General features: G+C 36.5%; 1 protein-coding gene across 7 annotated transcripts in view; it reads right to left on the reverse strand.

Moving 5' to 3' along the window:
• LOC121380513 (RNA-binding motif, single-stranded-interacting protein 3-like) overlaps nucleotides 1-18,259 on the reverse strand; it is a 282,378-nt gene that overhangs the window by 73,209 nt on the left and 190,910 nt on the right. For all 7 annotated transcript variants that reach the window (XM_041509356.1, XM_041509355.1, XM_041509354.1 and 4 more), the window contains one exon: nucleotides 6,353-6,513. In XM_041509356.1, the coding sequence (XP_041365290.1) occupies nucleotides 6,353-6,513 (161 nt within the window). The remainder of the gene's footprint in view (nucleotides 1-6,352; nucleotides 6,514-18,259) is intronic.

Consider the following 18,259-nt stretch of genomic DNA (forward strand, 5'->3'; position numbering starts at 1 on the left):
GTTTAAAACTTAGTGTTGCTGACTTGAAAGCAGTTCATGAGTAAATGCTGCCAAAGTTTTGTCAAAGTATTCTTAGACTATCTTCCATGAAAAAAAAATGAAAAAAAAGTTTGTTTTGTTTAATGACACCAGTTGAGCACATTGAGTTATTAATCATCGGCTATTGGATGTCAAACATTTGATACTTCTCACATATAATAGGAAGCCCACTACATTTTTACATTAGTAGAAAGGGATGTTTTATATACACCATCCCACAGACAGGATAGCACATACCACGACCTTTGATATTAAAAAAAGAAAGAAAAGACAATTCTACCATTAAAGATACTAGATTCTTTTTTCTTTTTTTTATTCTATAAAAAGATATTTGCTTACTCAAAAATATTCTAGTTTTTATTCTTCATATGTAGTAAAAGCATACAGAGAAACTTATACCATTAATAAGTCTTTTTTTTTTTAGTTTTGTTTATAACTGCATGAAAAACTTGAAACCATGTGTAAAGAAGAACTTGAAACCATGTGTAAAGAAGAACTTGAAACCATGTGTAAAGAAAACCAAATGGCTAATAAAAAATAAATAATCTAACAAATGCCAGTTGTTTTACTGCATCATGTGAGTGGTAAAAAAGCCTGATAAGAGTTTCTATAATTATCTGTCTCAATGACCAAACTAAGGAGTGCTCATATGGTCATGTATTCAGCATGCTATATTCTCATCCACTAAGTGGATGTAACATATACATCAAGCTGTGGCAAAGATAATTATCGTGTTAATGCCTCCATACAACACATTTTAAGTACCAGTATCACTTTCCCGTGACATCAGTAACAAGGTGAAAATGGTTTTGTTTGAATAATACACAGACTATCAGGATTCATACTGGAACCAATTTTGGTTTATCCAATTTTCTATTACATAGAATATTTTCTTGAAAATTATTAATTTGGTTAATTTAAGAAAAATATTATTAGCCAAGTGCCAAATGGTGTAGCCACTTTGTATAAAAATTAGCAATTGTCTAATTTGGCAATGTACACAGTGAGTCACTGTGAAAGTTCTAAATACAGAATTGACAAGTTTTGTGAATTTTTTTTGTTCATAATTCAATGTCTTTAAAAAGAATGAGTCATATATTTTTTTATAACAATACAATTTTTGTAATAAATAGTGATTAAAAAAAGGAAGGAAATGTTTTATTTAATGATGCACTCAACACATATTTACGGTTATATGGTGTCAGACATATGGTTATGGACCACACAGATACTGAGAGAGAAAATCTGCTGTCGCCACTTCATCAGCTACTCTTTTCAATTAGCAGCAATGGATCTTTTATATGCACCATCCCATAGACAGGATAGTACATACTACGGTGTTTGTTACACCAGCTGAAAAGCACTGACTGGAAGAAGAAATAGTCCAATGGGCCCACCAACAGGAATTGATCCTAGATCGATTGCTCATCAGACGAGCACTGGCTGGAACAAGAAATAGTCATGGGCCCACTAACAGGAATTGATCCTAGATCGATTGCTCATCAGACGAGCACTGTCTAAGTGATTAACTAATCTATAGATATATTTTTGTGACCATGTATCATCAAATCTCTCTCAAAGAAGTATCAAATCTCTCTCAAAGAAGTATCAAATCTCTCTCAAAGAAGTATCAAATCTCTCTCAAAGAAGTATCAAATCTCTCTCAAAGAAGTATCAAATCTCTCCCAAAGAAGTATCAAAAGGTTAAAAGTTAATCTTTGTTTTGTTTAATGACACTACATTGATTAATTAATTATCGGATACCAAACATTAATTCTTACCCACAGACAGGACAGTACTACCCACTGTGTTTGATATATATACACACCAATCGTGGAACACTGGTTGGGATGGGGGAAAACTCAATCAGAAAATGGATCCACACAGGGGATTTGATGCAGTGGCTGCTTATACTATAAGTCAATTAGTCCAATACTAGATTATATAGGAAAACAGTTAACGAGACTTCCTAAGTTGGTGGGATCTAGCTGTCAGCTTGCATTGTAGGATCCAACTACCTCAATGGATCCATTCTCCAATTGGGCTTTTTTCTCATCCCAACCAGTGATCCATGACTGGTATATCAAAGGCCATGGTTTGTGTTGTCCTGTCTTAGGAAAAGTTCATATAAAAGTTCCTTGCTGCTAATAGAAAAAAGTAACAGGTTTCCTCTAACACTTCATGTCAAAATTATCAAATGTTTGACACCCATTAGACAATAAGTAATAAAACAAAATCAATGTTCTCTAGTGTTGTCATTAAACAAAACAAACTTTAACTTTTAACTTTATCCCAAGACAAGTGGCTTCTCAATGAAATTCATCAATTGAACAGATTTGACTTAATGCACAATCCCATATGAAATATTATTCATGCAAAAAATAACATAATACATTTATGCTTTAACCTACATAAAAAGATTTTTCTAAAAAAATGTATTGGTAAAATGACAGCTGTGTAGCAGCTTATACCGATAATCTATAAAGCAAATCAGAACACTTTCTTCACCACTGATTCACTGAAACTGTTAACCCACATAACTTAATTTCAAAATCAACATTTCCTACTGAAGTTTGTTTGGTTTAACAACACCACTAGAGCACATTGATTTATTAATCATTGGCTACTGATGTCAAACATTTGGTAATTGTGACATATAGTCTTAGAAAGGAAATCCGCTATATTTGTCCATTAGTAGCAAGGGATCTTTTATCTGCACCATCCCACAGACAGGATAGCACATACCACAGCCTTTGATATACCAGTTGTGATACACTGGCAAGAACAAAAAAAAGCTCAATGGGCCCACTAGGATCAATCCTAGACCAAATGCGCATCAAGCGAGCACTTTACTACTGGGCTACGTCCCGCCGTCTAAGTATGGGTTTTTTAATTGATGAGGTTTTTATATTTTATTTTTAAGAGAATCAGATAATTAGTTTATAGAATTCTGAATTTACTCATGAAGTTAAAGGTAAATTTCAGAACAGATGAATTTACTATTTTTTATCACATTTGTGTTATCAGAAACAAATCAATCATTAATTGAAGTAGGTACAGGAAATTACCGCCCACTTGAATGAAGAGAGGAAAACTAAGACACCTGCATTAATATATATGATACTAACTTATTTTCCTTCTGGTAAGTAATCACCTGTTCTCGAAATCTGTGATTGCATTTCAGCTCAGTACTTCCGCAAAGGCTGTTGAAAATTTAATATGTAATAGCATTGTTTTATCAGTACTGAATATTGACTTTGTTGTCAGTTGTACTACAATAGCCCTCAAAATGATTTGAATTACAAGGGCTGAATCATGCACACCTGTAGAGACAACCAAAACAAATGTTAATGTGTGTACCTAGCAATTAATATAACCTATTGTACCTACTATATATCAACTATCTAACTGTTTTGCAATGTAACCCCAGAAGTGGATCCAGGTGGGGAATCAGGGGACCTGTTCCACCCCACCCCCCACCCCCAAATATAAGTGCCGCTCTCTTTTTTCGAACTTTACAAAACAAATTGTCTTGGGTTGCCCTTTTCATGAGTTAGACCATGTGCCCTTTTTTTCTTAGTCTCTCCCCAAAGTTTTTGTTCTGGATCCACCCCTGAACCCTGCCAATCTGTATACCGGGTAAACCATTTAATGAATATTTAATATAGGAAAGTGTTTGTAAATTAATTGTTATGTTATATGTTTTCTATCAATCTCATTCACATTATTTAAAAGAAATCTGATCAAACATTTAGTTTTTTCTCCCTTTTTGTCATTTTGTTTTTCACTTTATTATTAAGTATTTTAGTGTCCCCAGAAACTAATGTAACGTCAGAGCTGGAATGCTCTTAATCATCATCTTATGTTTTTTCTTCTCTAATCTCAGTAGTAATTAAGTGTCAAAACTCTTGATGGCTTCATATTATGAGTATTAATAAATCAAGTTACGGAACAAGTAAACAGCAGTGCTTAGGTCAACTCATAAAAACCAGTATTAATTACTTTGTTTTTGTTCACCTTCGTCTTTCATACATTACTAACAGAATATCATACACATTTCTAAAATATAAATGAATATGTATGAATTGACCCAGTAGTGCTACGGTCAACTCATAAAAAGTCAGTATTAATTACTTTGTTATTCCCTTTTCTCTTCCATATAATAGTAACAGGATTTCATAAACATTTCTAAAATAGAAATGCATATGCATGAGCTGACCCACTACTAATTGGTACGCTAGGTTGTAGAAAACAACATGCTCTTACGGGTGACCTCTTTTCCTACTTTACTACAAAATAAAGAGTTTGTAAACTGCATCCCATTTTTTATTTCTACATGTCTAAATTTCACAACAGATTCATATTTTCACTGTTATATAGTGACAGGTACATTTTATGGCCAACCCAATTAATTCCATTGAGCAGAATGTCCTAATTGTGTCAATACCAAGCTACTTGACAGCTCAGGATCCTGCCTGTGCATCATATGAACAGGCTATGTAGTAACACTTGTCATGACAAAGGTATTTGGACAATGGCTTCTGTCATATATCACAGATTACCAGCTTTAGGCTATACCTGGTTATTGCTTTGCCTGTCTAAATGAAATATCTCCATAAAATGCTGTAACACCACAAACATTATGCATGGTGTCCAGTATCCCAAACAAAAGGCACTTTGTTTCACAGTAAAAACTGTCCCATCAGTTTGAAGGGAGAAATCTAAAATTAATTCCTAATATGCGAGTACGTTAATGTAAATAATATAAAAATGTTACCTTCCCAAGTTTCTATGGTACAGGTATGAATGTTATACATGCATGTAACGGCATGTATTTACAATGCTTAAAATACCTGTGTTTAAGACTGTTTATGTATAGTTGTGAATGTATTTTAATAATGCCATTTTTGCTTATAGGGTTTATTCGACTATATAACTATATTCTCAGGAATAAAGAACCCTATTAAACCACTTCACCGAGTCCAGTTGTCTGTTCGGGGGAAGTAACATTAGTCTTATGGTTAAGGACCACACAGATATTGAGAGAGGAAACCCGATGTCACCACTTCATGAGCTACCCTTTTCGATTAGCAGCAAGGGATCTTTTATAGGCACCATCCCAAAGACAGGATAGTACATAGTACACCAGTTGTGGAGCACTGTCTGGAACGAGAAATAGCCAATGGGTCCACTGATGGGGATCAATCCTAGACCGACCACGCATCAAGCAAACGCTTTACCACTGTGCTACGTCCCGCCCCATTTTAAGCAAGAAGTAATCGGTTAGTTTATACATTGGTAAGAAAACAAATTGTTGTAATAGACAAAAATATTTTACAGTACTTAATAACTAAGAATAGTGCTTTTAATAACGTGCTGAATTTTCAGTTATTATTGTGTTTATGCTATAATAGTAATTTCTGGATTAAATTAAAACCATCTACAATACCACCTATACCTGAGATGAAACACAGTTTGAAAAATACCAAACTGCTAATTTTGTTTTACAACAGACAAAATGTTTTGCATTTTTTTCTTTTTTAGTAAACCAAATTGAAAATAAACAAACCAAAAAACCCCTATAGATATAATATACCATATTTTAGTTAAATTGGGTGGAATCTGGGATAATTAAGACCAGACTTTTTTTTAAAGTTATTTGTTGTAACTTGATGTGAATTATAAAAACTTAAATAATGTATAAAATTTCTGTACAAATAAATGTAATAAAATGTTTTCTCATTATCTACGTTAATTTCTCTGAAGCAACAGTTTAAAAAAAATTATTTCTTAAAATAAGTGCAACTTTAATACATGCGGTTGCGGGTAATTGTAACATGCTCATATACCATTAAAGTTTGAAGCATGTCTGTCCCGGGTCTTGTCTCTGGATCACCAGGGGCCCGACCCGGGACAGATTTAACACATGCACTTATATCAAGATATTACAAAACAAAACAAAATCCACCAAATCCCACCTATTCACTACTCCAATACAGAGAAGGACTACACTATCACCATCAATTATTTGTGTGATGGCCTAATCCCGAAATAAGCCTAATCTCCAATTAACACCACGCCACTGTTCAGTCTTATTACTCATGGCAATGATGCATCGACTCCACTAATATTTGCTCATCTTTTATTCGGACTAATTTGTCATGATCTACACCAATTGCAGGTCATTCCCCCAATAGGTTTGTCTGGCATGCATTAAATCTGTAAAGAATATTAATACGGCTAATTCAATAGTCGACGCTGCATGAAGGCGTAATGAAGTGGGGAAAAGATGATGGACTGAAGCAATACTTACTGCTGACATAAAGTAACAAGATCTTTGTCTGTGGTGTTTGGGTTAAGGCCTCGGATATATAGATTTGTTTTACTTAATGATTCCCCGGATAGACTCTGATTGCTCGACTGACTGGAAGTGGTGTTTGGGCTGGCTGCAGGCATGTTGCGAGTGGGGAAACTCTGAAAAATACAACAAAATAAACAGAATAAAAATCTTTGTTGAAGTGTAATATGATGAATAGGAAAATACAATTATATATAAGGCTGAATTTAAGAAGCCTGGTTTTTTTAAACACAGGTATTTAAGTATTGTAAATCGTTACACACCTGTAAGACATAAACAGGTTTTCTAAATTCAGCGCATAATGTTCTATATTACAAGATAAACAAAATTGTAAAAAAAAAATACAAACTGGTTTAAAAATAGCTACAGCCACTAACATTAACTTCAAACTAGAAGCAATGAAATTCCAAAATATCCACCAACACAACAATCTGGTCCAAAACACTAAGATACAAATAATAACATGGTCTTTCAGTTAGGTCGAGTACCCAGGATTCTGTTCATTTATACTGTGAAATCCTCTACCACAATTCCTTCAAAACCAGACATTTTTTCTTTTTAAATATCAATACAGAACATAAACCTCTCTAAATTGGATGCCCCTTTAACCAGACAGTTTCCTTGGTCCCATGGGTATCCAGTTTAGAGGAGTTTCACTATATAAAGTATTACCTGAAGAGATAAAAATATATTAATTAATATAAAAATAGTGTTACTTGAAGAGTGACATAAAATATCAATTCATTAGAAAAAAATTAGGTAAAGATTTCAAATATGTTTTTGCATACAGAGGTACATCAATGGAAGTCAATGTCTTGCAAAATGTGGAGTCCACTACACCTTAATTGAGTGATCAACTGACCAATGCCTAAAGACTTAGTGTCACTATCTTGAGAGCACTGATCCATCAATAAATAAGCCCCCAGCTTTGCTACATAGGCTAGCTAGCAGCGAAAATAGTCCACCGTCTCACCTAGAGCAATACGGACAATAACAAGGTTAGACTTGGTCTGAACACATCAACAATTTGCACCATATGTTTATAATGACACATCAGCACATTGTTTGATCAAGGGCTAGTATGGTTGATGACAATTGTAAACACAATAAACAAGGTTAGACTTGGTCAGAACACATCAACAATTTGCACCATGAGTTTATAATGACACATCAAGGGCTAATATGGTTGATGACAATTTTAAACAATAAACAAGGTTACACTTGGTCTGAACACATCAACAATTTGCACCATAAGTTTATAATGACACATCAGCACATTGTTAGATCACGGCCTACTACAGTTGATGACAATTGCCACAGCATTGTTTTAGCTTTGTACACAATAAACATAACATACCTTAGTTATTCTTCATATCCGTATTTCATAAATGATACAATGTTTAAAATTACAACATTTTCTTTCAAATTCCAAAAGAGCTATATTATTATAATGCTTCATCACATTAAAAATTCTGATTTGTTGCAAGGGATTTAGTTTTTCACAGACCGATCAGCACTGCATTTAATATATTATGCAGTCTGGCTGGTGCAAAAAACAACACAGAAATAGTAGGAATAAGTATAATTCATACGACCCACTGGATAACAGGTGAGCACTTTAAAACCACATAGCACAACATCTAAAGTTTTAAAAATAAACACATAACATCAAGTTGTATTCTTCAATGTGTTTAGGGGCATGATATAATCCAGTGGTAAAGTGCTTCTCTTATGTGCTTGTCTTATGCCCATTGGGCTATTTGTTATTCCAGCCAGTTCTCCCAAAATTTGGTAACAAAGGCCATGGTATGTGGTATGTACTATCTTGTTTGTTCGATGGTGAATATAAAACCCCCAACCTTGATACTGTTACTAATGAAAAATGTAGCCCATGGAGTAGTCGTTGCATGTTTCTTCTCTAATAATTACATATAATCTAATAAAATATTTCTTCTTTTCTTTTACAGTTTTTAACTCATCCCTGCTCTTTTTAAATTATTCCTTCATTTTTAATGTGATATTATATACATTGTTTTTTCAAAGCTTGGAAGGACAGCAGATATAGCATGACCTTTGATAGATATATATACTATGCACTCTTGGATCTGTGGCTAAAACAGGAAAACCCACAAAGGTACAAATGACAAGTAGTATTTACTACGGCTACCCAGTAGCCTGCAGGTCAAGCGTGTAATACTTTATTGTGATGCACGTTATATTCCAGTCTGCTAAGTAGCGAATCATGAACTGTTAGCTGAGCATTCACTAATGGAAGCGTGTCATGCCGTATTCCATGTGAATGTGCACCCATGCGTCCACCATCACCTGAACACAAGACAAATAACAACCAACACCAGGACTTGTGTCTTATTTTAACTTAATTTCCATGCTCATATACACGTCTTCCCGTCTTGTACATTTCATTTTAACATATTTTCGTGCTTATATCCAATTAAGGTTCAAGCACGCTGTCCTGGGCATGCACCTCAACTATCTGGGCTGTCTGTCCAGGACAGTGGGTTATAGTTGTTAGTTGGTTAGTGAGAAAGAACCCATTGAGCCCTTAAGAACTTTCTCTGGCTTGGAGCCGGTACCTGGCTGCGAAACCCTGTACCTACCAGCCTGTAGTCCGAAACCCTGTACCTACCAGCCTGTAGTCCGAAACCCTGTACCTACCAGCCTGTAGTCCGAAATCCTGTACCTACCAGCCTGTAGTCCGATGGCTGGTACAGCAGAACTATCTGGCAAAGTTGGTGGTTGTGTTCACAACAGGCAAGCATGAACAGGTCTCTGATAGAAGCATGCCACAAATTTTACTATCCACACCCACACACTGTGCTTGTTTTACATCTTAGTTATCAAAAAGAATATCTCATATCTGTGTGGTACTTAACAATATGTCTGACATCATACCACTATAAATAAAAACCCATTTCTTCTTTCCTTTACTTTAGTTATCTGACTGTCCAAGATAAAACATTAGTTGTGATAAGAGTCGGGTGTTGTGGTCATAAAAATGCAATCTCGGGTGGGTGTTGGTACTGGAATGTGAACTCGGCACCTACCAGCCTTATGCTTAACCACTAGGTCACAGAGGCCAGTGTACTGTAGGTTTTAAATCAATGTCAAAGTAAGGGTCTGGGGCTAGTGGCAAAGTGCTCACCTCATGCGCGGTTGGTCTGGGATCGATCGCCATCAGTGGTCCATTGGGCTACTTTTCATTCCAGCCAGTCATGGTGACTGGTATATCAAAGGCCATGGTATGTAATATCCTGCCTGTGGGATGGTGCATATAAAAGATCCCTTGCTACTGATGGAAAACAATGTATCAGGTTTCCTCTCTAAGACTATATGTCAAAAATTACCAAATGTTTGATATCCAATAGCCATTGATTAATAAATCAATGTGCTCTAGTGGTGTCATTAAATAAAACAAACTTTTAACTAGTAATCGGCAAGAATTGCTATCTTGTGCACACATCTTCCTCAGAACAGAAAGAACAAAGAAACACTTTATTACATGTTAAGTTGTTTACTAATGATATAATGAAGAAACAGATTGATGTTTACTCAAGCCAACTGGCCTGGACAGATGTTACAGCACACAAGTGGGAGATAAAAGAAGGCACCATAGACCACTTCTTCTGATTAACAACAGGGGGTCTTATTTGGATTTCCCACAGATAGAATAGTGTAGTCAAAATACACTGCTTCAATCAGAAACAAAAACTCGTACAGACAAATTAAGGTAGCATATATACCTCAACCAATGAAGCAGTAACACATGCTAGGGATGGGTACCTGTTTTGTTTTAAGAGGTATCTGGTTTAGAGAGGTTCTCTTCCATACAGATATTCAGAAAGGGGCTGTGAAAAACGTCTGGTTTTGAGGGAATTCCAGTTTACAGAGGGTCCAGTTTTCAGAGGTTTTACTGTATTATGAAAATTCTGTATCACAATGTATTGCAATATAGGCATCCTGATTTGCGATAGCATCATAATATATTTACCGTACCATCAACCAATTTTAAAGAAGGCTTGTAATAAAATAAAGAAAATACATGATACAAGTTGAATTTTATTACTTAAAACATTAAATGGATCACTTCTGTGTTGTAAACTTATTGAAAAATCTCATGGCTCTTACATCTTTAAACACAGTTTAGAAAACCAGTCGAATCTAAGCAATCGGTGTTTCTGACTGACAACAAACTTGAAATACAAAAATTACAGGTACGGTGTATCGTAATATGTATTACTTTGAATCATAATATATCAGTGTACTGATATCATGCATCCATACTACATGCATGCCTATTACTTTATACTCACTGCTCTGTCACAGAGTTACATCCATTCCTGTTATACTCAATGCTCTGTCACAGAGCTATGTGCATCCCTGTTATATATAAATACTTTATACTTATATGAGAGCAGGGCCGTAGTTAGTGGGGGGGGGGGGGGGGGGGAGATAAATACAAACTATTTTTTATTGGTTATTGATATTGATGTTTTAAGTATGAAACCTCCATGAAATGACTGCAAAATGGTATTTTAAGCCTCTAGATTTAAGTATGAAACCTCCATGAAATGACTGCAAAATTGTATTTTAAGCCTCTAGATTTAAGTATGAAACCTCCATGAAATGACTGCAAAATGGTATTTTAAGCCTCTAGATTTTTAAGTACTGCAAAATGAAAGCCTCTAGATTTAAGTATGAAACCTCCATGAAATGACTGCAAAATGGTATTTTAGAGCCTCTAGATTTAAGTATGAAACCTCCATGAAATGACTGCAAAATGGTATTTTAAGCCTCTAGATTTAAGTATGAAACCTCCATGAAATGACTGCAAAATGGTATTTTAAGCCTCTAGATTTAAGTATGAAACCTCCATGAAATGACTGCAAAATGGTATTTTAAGCCTCTAGATTTAAGTATGAAACCTCCATGAAATGACTGCAAAATGGTATTTTAAGCCTCTAGATTTAAGTATGAAACCTCCATGAAATGACTGCAAAATGGTATTTTAAGCCTCTAGATTTAAGTATGAAACCTCCATGAAATGACTGCAAAATGGTATTTTAAGCCTCTAGATTTAAGTATGAAACCTCCATGAAATGACTGCAAAATGGTATTTTAGAGCCTCTAGATTAAAACATTTCCTGGAGGGCATGCATCCTAGATTCCCTAGTGTCTTGCACCTTCCATACTTGTTTGTTCCAAGAATTTATCTGCCCACCCCCATAAAATATCCTAGCTATGGCCCCGGAGAGTTATGTGTGCATTCCTGTTGTGTTCTATGCTCTATCACAGAGCTATGTGTTGTCTCCTGCTGTGAACAAACTGAACATGTTGTTGTTCATGAGATTATAGTGTTATCTAACAGAACTTGAATGTGAAATGTTCAAGTGGAATCCACCTCTACACCCTTGATGTCAAGTGACAGCTTTATCTTTCTGGGGATGCAGGAACATGTGTCATCTGGGGTCTCAAAAACATACACACCTTATGCCTGGAACATTCTGTAAACTAAGCATTAGCACAACTGGGAGTTACAAGAGCTGGACTTGGAAGGAAGGAAGAAGACTTAAATCCCTGTCCAATAAATGTTGTAAAACAAACAGTTAACTTTCAATCTCACATGCTGTTCCAAATGTGGAATCTTATCTTATCATGCAAACTACAGGCCCATAGGAACAATATTTGGAGGGGAGGGGGGATGCACAATCTCTAATGGACAGGGCAGTCTCTAGTGTGTGTGTGTGTGTGGGGGGGGGGACAAGCCAGATTTTTATTTTTATTTATATAGAACAGGACCAAAAAACCCATACATTTTCATCCACGAGTGGGGTGCACAGGACCCCCCCCCCCCCCCCCCCCCCCCCCCCCGGTTCCAATGGGCCTAAAATATCAACAGTTAAAGTTAATTTATTTCATTTTCAGCAAAAAGAATATAAAAAAAATATATAAAACTCAAATAAAACAGTGTATTTTCATTGTGAAAACTCTGGTCCCCCCACCAGCATAGTGTTATTTGTAATCTAATTTTCCTTTGTAATACATGATACATATGTACCTCATGATTTACTGTGGTTTATAATGCATTGACGGTCACACGCAATGTCTCTTATTGTTTGACACTTGTTCTAATGATAGTTTGTGCACTCTCTGCCCAGTGTGGAATGTTTATATCCAATAAACTTGATCTTATCTTATCTCCACTTGACATAAAATCAGCTAGGGTGTGGTCATTTGGCCACTTTAATTTCAACTATTTTAATCAATATACATGTATGTAAAGACCAACGGAATTCGATATTGCAAAAATCAAACAGCTATTGTACACATAAAAACTTTGGGTTTTTGATCCCTGTTTACAATAACTGGCATAAACGGCTTTAAAAGCTGGCCATGCGTAGTGTCATTCTGGACACTGATTTATCTATGAATCCAGTATTATAAGAGATTACACTGAACAGGTATATGGCAGGAGTGGAGGACATCATAGAACAGGGACAGGGAGTGTTTGATTTAGCCCAACATGTTTTCCTAAATCTTTAAAGATCTCATTCTACCTGCTGAGCCAGTCAGAACACAGATTGGAGACCCGTGCTATAATTTATCACATGTCACACCCCGGGGTATAAGATAACAGAACATTTGCAGTGAAGCAAACCCCTCTAAACTGGACGCCCACAGGACCAAGGAACAGTTCTGTACTATTATCTTGATACTTAACAAGGGACCATGAAATATGTTAAAGTTTTGAGGGAATTCCAGTCCCCCCCCCCCCCCCCCCCCCCCCCCACACACACCCCTGGGTACCAGATAACAGAACATATACAGTAAAATCCCCTGTACACTGGACACCCATGGGACCAAGTAACAGTTCTGTACTGACAGTTAATAAGGGACCATGAAATATGTTAAAGTTTTGAGGGAATTCCAGTCCCCCACCCCCCCCCCCCCCCCCCCCCCCCCCACACCCCTGGATACCAGATAACAGAACATATACAGTAAAATCCCCTGTACACTGGACACTCATGGGAACCATTAACAGTTCTGTACTGATATTTGAAACATGAAGTATGTTGAAGTTTTGAGAGAATTTTCCAGTTACACCCCGGGGTACAGAATAACAACATTTACAGTGAAGCCTCTGTAAACTGGACACACATTAAGAGTTGTGTTCTGTACTGATAGTTAAAAAGAGACCACAAAATATGTTCAAGTTTTAAGGGAATTCTGGTCCCACGCTGGAGTATAGGATAACACAAAATTTACAATGAAGCTCCTCTAAACTGGACACCCATGGGACCAAATAAAAGTTTGGTTTTAAGGGGTATCCAGTTTAGAGAGGTTACATTTTGTACTGATATTTTTTTTAAAAGAGGCCATGAAATATGTTCAAGTTTTGAGGGAATTCCAGTTACACCCCAGGGTACAAGATAACAAACATTTGCAGTGAAATCCCCTGTGTACTGGACACCCACTAGACCAAGTAAAACATCCATGGGTATCCAGTTTATACAGGTTACATTCTGTACTGATATTTAAAAAGGAGCCATGAATATGTTCAAGTTTTGAGTGAATTCTGGTCACCTCCCTCCCCCCTCCCCCCAATGTATAGGATAACAGAACATGTTACAGTGAAGCCACTTTACACTGGACACACATGAGACCAAGTAAAAAGTCTGGTTTTTAGGGGTATTCTGTTTAGAGAAGTTGTCTTCTGTACTGATATTTAAAAAGAGACCATAAAATATGTCTGGTTTTAAGACAAAAATAAAAGAAAGAAACAAATGTTTTATTTAATGATGCACTCAACACATTTTAGTTATAGTCATATGCCGTCAGACATATAGTTAAGGACCACACAGATATTGAGAGAGGAAACCCACTGTCACCACTTCATGGGCTATACTTTTCGATTAGCAGCAAGGGATCTTTTATATGCACCATCCCACAGACAGGGTAGTACATACCATGGCCTTTGATATACCAGTCGTGGTGCACTGGCTGGAACAAGAAATAGCTTGTTCTTTTTTCAATATATTTGTTCCAAATCAAATATACTTTTCATATTAACTTCTTCTCTTTTTTTAATCTTGTAGAATTTAAATAATGTATTTACAAACAAGACTTTAATTGATCAACATCCAGCGAAATATCTAACACATTCTGATAACAATTCAACTGTTTACTTTCCCGACTTCTTCCACTTAAGGCAGCCATGTTAATATTTGTTTGTGTCCTCTGAGCCAACCAACCAGACGCTCTTTCCTCTTTAAACAAGAGTTTTAAAAAATCTCAACACAATCTTTCTCGCCCAACAACAAAAGATTTTCTGCTTCAAAACATCATCTCAGGTGATGGAAAGTGTGAAATGGATAGTTAAGAGCATAAATTATAGTACATCATAGATGTATGTGTCATAATAAAGCTTTTATGTAATAAAACGTAATGTGTCTTAAGGCTTTTTATAATAAAGCAGTCACAAACTGAAGCTTTTAAATGATTGTCATTACATGTTTTACATGATAGCAGGAGGCTACAGAAGAAAACATGTTTTTACTGCTAATCAGTGTTATAACAGCAGTAATAATTATATCGTCAACAATATGAGGTGTACTATAAAATATAGATAATAAATGTATAGCTACTAGTATATGGAATATAAGGTATATTATTTAATAACAGTATGTGAAATATAGGACCAAATTTACGAAGCCTGTTTTTCATAAATGCAGGTACAGTGAAACCCCTCCAAACTGGACACCCTTGGGACCAAGACAAATGTCCGGTTTTGAGGGAATTCCGGTTTACAGAGGGTCTGGTTTTAGAGGTTTCACTGTATTTAAAGATTGTAAATATATGTAGTTGCATGCGTGTAAGACATAAACAGGCTTTGTAAATTCAGCCCATAATATTTTAAATCCAAATTATTTCATTATCATTGCTTTCAAAACAAAATATCCATTATAATAATCACGATCTTTGTGATCACATCATTCATTTTCAAATTATACACCTCACGTCACTCGCTGGTACAGCTGGTACTACCCACAGACCTGAGCTGCACCAGGACATGCAGGCAGAACCTAATTTGACATCGAAATTAACAATGTGATGTTCTGGATTTGTTTTGCAAACATTGGAGGTACGTTCTGGCGTACACATTGCCTGTGCATGCAGTGAATTCAGCAACCTGCAGTAACAATGTGTTGTACAACATCGAAGGACACCATTATAATGGCTGGGAGGAACCACCTGTTTCAGGTCTGCAAAACGAGAAAACATACAAAAAACCCGCTAATTTAACCCAAACATTCTCAGGTTCAATAATATTTTTCCAAACCTTCAAAGGTAACATTTTAAAAAATACACAGCTCCTCACATTCAATAAACATGCACAGCCTAATCTGATTGTCAAATACCCTGGTCTCACCAGCACCGCAAACAAACCCAACAGAGGCTATCAAAATATCTCACAAAGATGAGCAAATAAGCTGGTCAAGTTAATTTAAAAGGAACAGCAACATTTTCAGTCCTCTGCTGGTCCAGTCAGAGGAGACTATAGGTTTTATCTCTGTCTGTTCATCCATCTGTCTGTCTGGGTGTATCTGCCTGTGTATCTGTCTGTCTATCTATGTATCTCTGTCTGTCTGTGTATCTGTCTGTGTATCTGTGTTCATCCATCTGTCTGTCTGTCTATCTGTCTGTCTATCTATGTATGTCTGTCTGTCTGTCTGTCTGTGTATCTGTCTGTCTGTGTGTATCTGCCTGTGTATCTGTCTGTCTGTGTGTATCTGCCTGTGTATCTGTCTGTCTGTGTGTATCTGCCTGTGTATCTGTCTGTCTGTGTGTATCTGCCTGTGTATCTGCCTGTGTATCTGTGTATCTCTGTCTGTTCATCCATCTGTCTGTCTGTGTGTATCTGCCTGTGTATCTGTGTATCTCTGTCTGTCCATCCATCTGTCTGTCTGTGTGTATCTGCCTGTGTATCTGTGTATCTCTGTCTGTTCATCCATCTGTCTGTCTGTGTGTATCTGCCTGTGTATCTGTGTATCTCTGTCTGTCCATCCATCTGTCTGTCTGTGTGTATCTGTCTGTGTATCTGTCTGTCTATCTATGTATGTCTGTCTGTCTGTGTATCTGTCTGTCTGTGTATTTGTGTTTGTCTGTCTGTCCGACTGTCTATATGTGTGTCTGTCTGACTGTGTATTTGTCTGTCTGACAGCATGTCTGTGTATCAGTCTTGACGAATACAATTATCAAAACATTAACCAATATGTCAAACGACCCCATTGCTTTTAGTTGGCTGACACATTAAGTCCCAAAACTATTTCACCATAACGCAGTATGTCCAAGGTTTAAAAAAAAAAAATTCCCCTCGGCTCAATCAAAGTGTTATGACTTAACTGACATGGGAGAATCAATAGGTATAAAAGCACTAGTGTCTCCAGTGTAATTTACGCTAGCACAAGTGGATAGGTTCCCAATTTACAGCTGAAAGTTCTTCAGTGCAACCCTTCTAATCTTCTCAGCAGGCCAACCATGCAGCCAGTTTAATGTGATCAAACACTAATCAGGCCACGGATGACCAGCGTAGTGCGGTCTGAACTCAATCATCACTCATTTAAACCCATCTTAAGACGTTACTTCACAGCCGCTTAGCAAATCAAAAGAACGCTTGTTTAACCATACCACTCTACATATTGTTCTTTCATGCAGACTATTATCGTTTCATTTTAAACCATGGCTACATGATATACTGAGAGAAAGAACCCATCTTATGACATTAAAAAATGAATGAGTGAGCGAGCAAAGAACGAACGAACGAACGAACGAACGAACGAACGAACGAACGAACGAACGAACGAACGAAAGAAAGAACGAACGAACGAATGAACAAACAAACGAATGAATGAATGTACGCATAAGACATTACTTCACAGATGCTCAGCTAATCAAAAGAATGCTTGCTTAACCATACCACTCTATATATATTGTTCTTTCATGCCAACTATTGTGGATTGGATAGAAATGTTTGTTTAACAACACATTAGCACTTTTTAAACTAGGGATATATGAGAGTTTTTTTAAGTTTTTGTTTTGTTTAACGACACCACTGGAGCACATTGATTTTTAATCACTAGATGTCAAACATTCAGTAATTTTTGACATCTACTACATTTTTTCATTAGTAGCAAGGGATCTATTATATGCACCATCCCACAGACAGGATAGCACATACCACTGCCACTGATATACCAGTCGTGGTGCACTAACAGGAGCAGATCGCCGGCAGATCAAGCAAGCACCTCAACACTGGGCTACATCCGGCCCCCATGAATATATGATATACTGAGAGCAAGAAATTATATCTGATGTGGGGAGGGACACAGTCTTTAGTGGTTGGGGACAGAGGTTCTAGTAACAGGGGACACAAGCCAGATTTTATCTTTATTTATACAGGTTATGACAAGAAATTATATCTGATGTGGGGAGGGACACAATCTTTAGTGGTTGGGGACACAGTTTCTAGTAACAGGGGACACAAGCCAGATTTTATCTTTATTTATACAGGTTATGACAAGAAATTATATCTGATGTGGGGAGGGACACAATCTTTAGTGGTTGGGGACACAGTTTTTAGTAACAGGGGACACAAGCCAGATTTTATCTTTATTTATACAGGTTATGACAAGAAATTATATCTGATGTGGGGAGGAACACAATCTTTAGTGGTTGGGGACACAGTTTCTAGTAACAGGGGACACAAGCCAGATTTTATCTTTATTTATACAGGTTATGACAAGAAATTATATCTGATGTGGGGAGGAACACAATCTTTAGTGG

The sequence above is a fragment of the Gigantopelta aegis genome, chromosome 9 (assembly GCF_016097555.1).
Source record: "Gigantopelta aegis isolate Gae_Host chromosome 9, Gae_host_genome, whole genome shotgun sequence".
Lineage (NCBI taxonomy): Eukaryota > Metazoa > Mollusca > Gastropoda > Neomphalida > Peltospiridae > Gigantopelta > Gigantopelta aegis.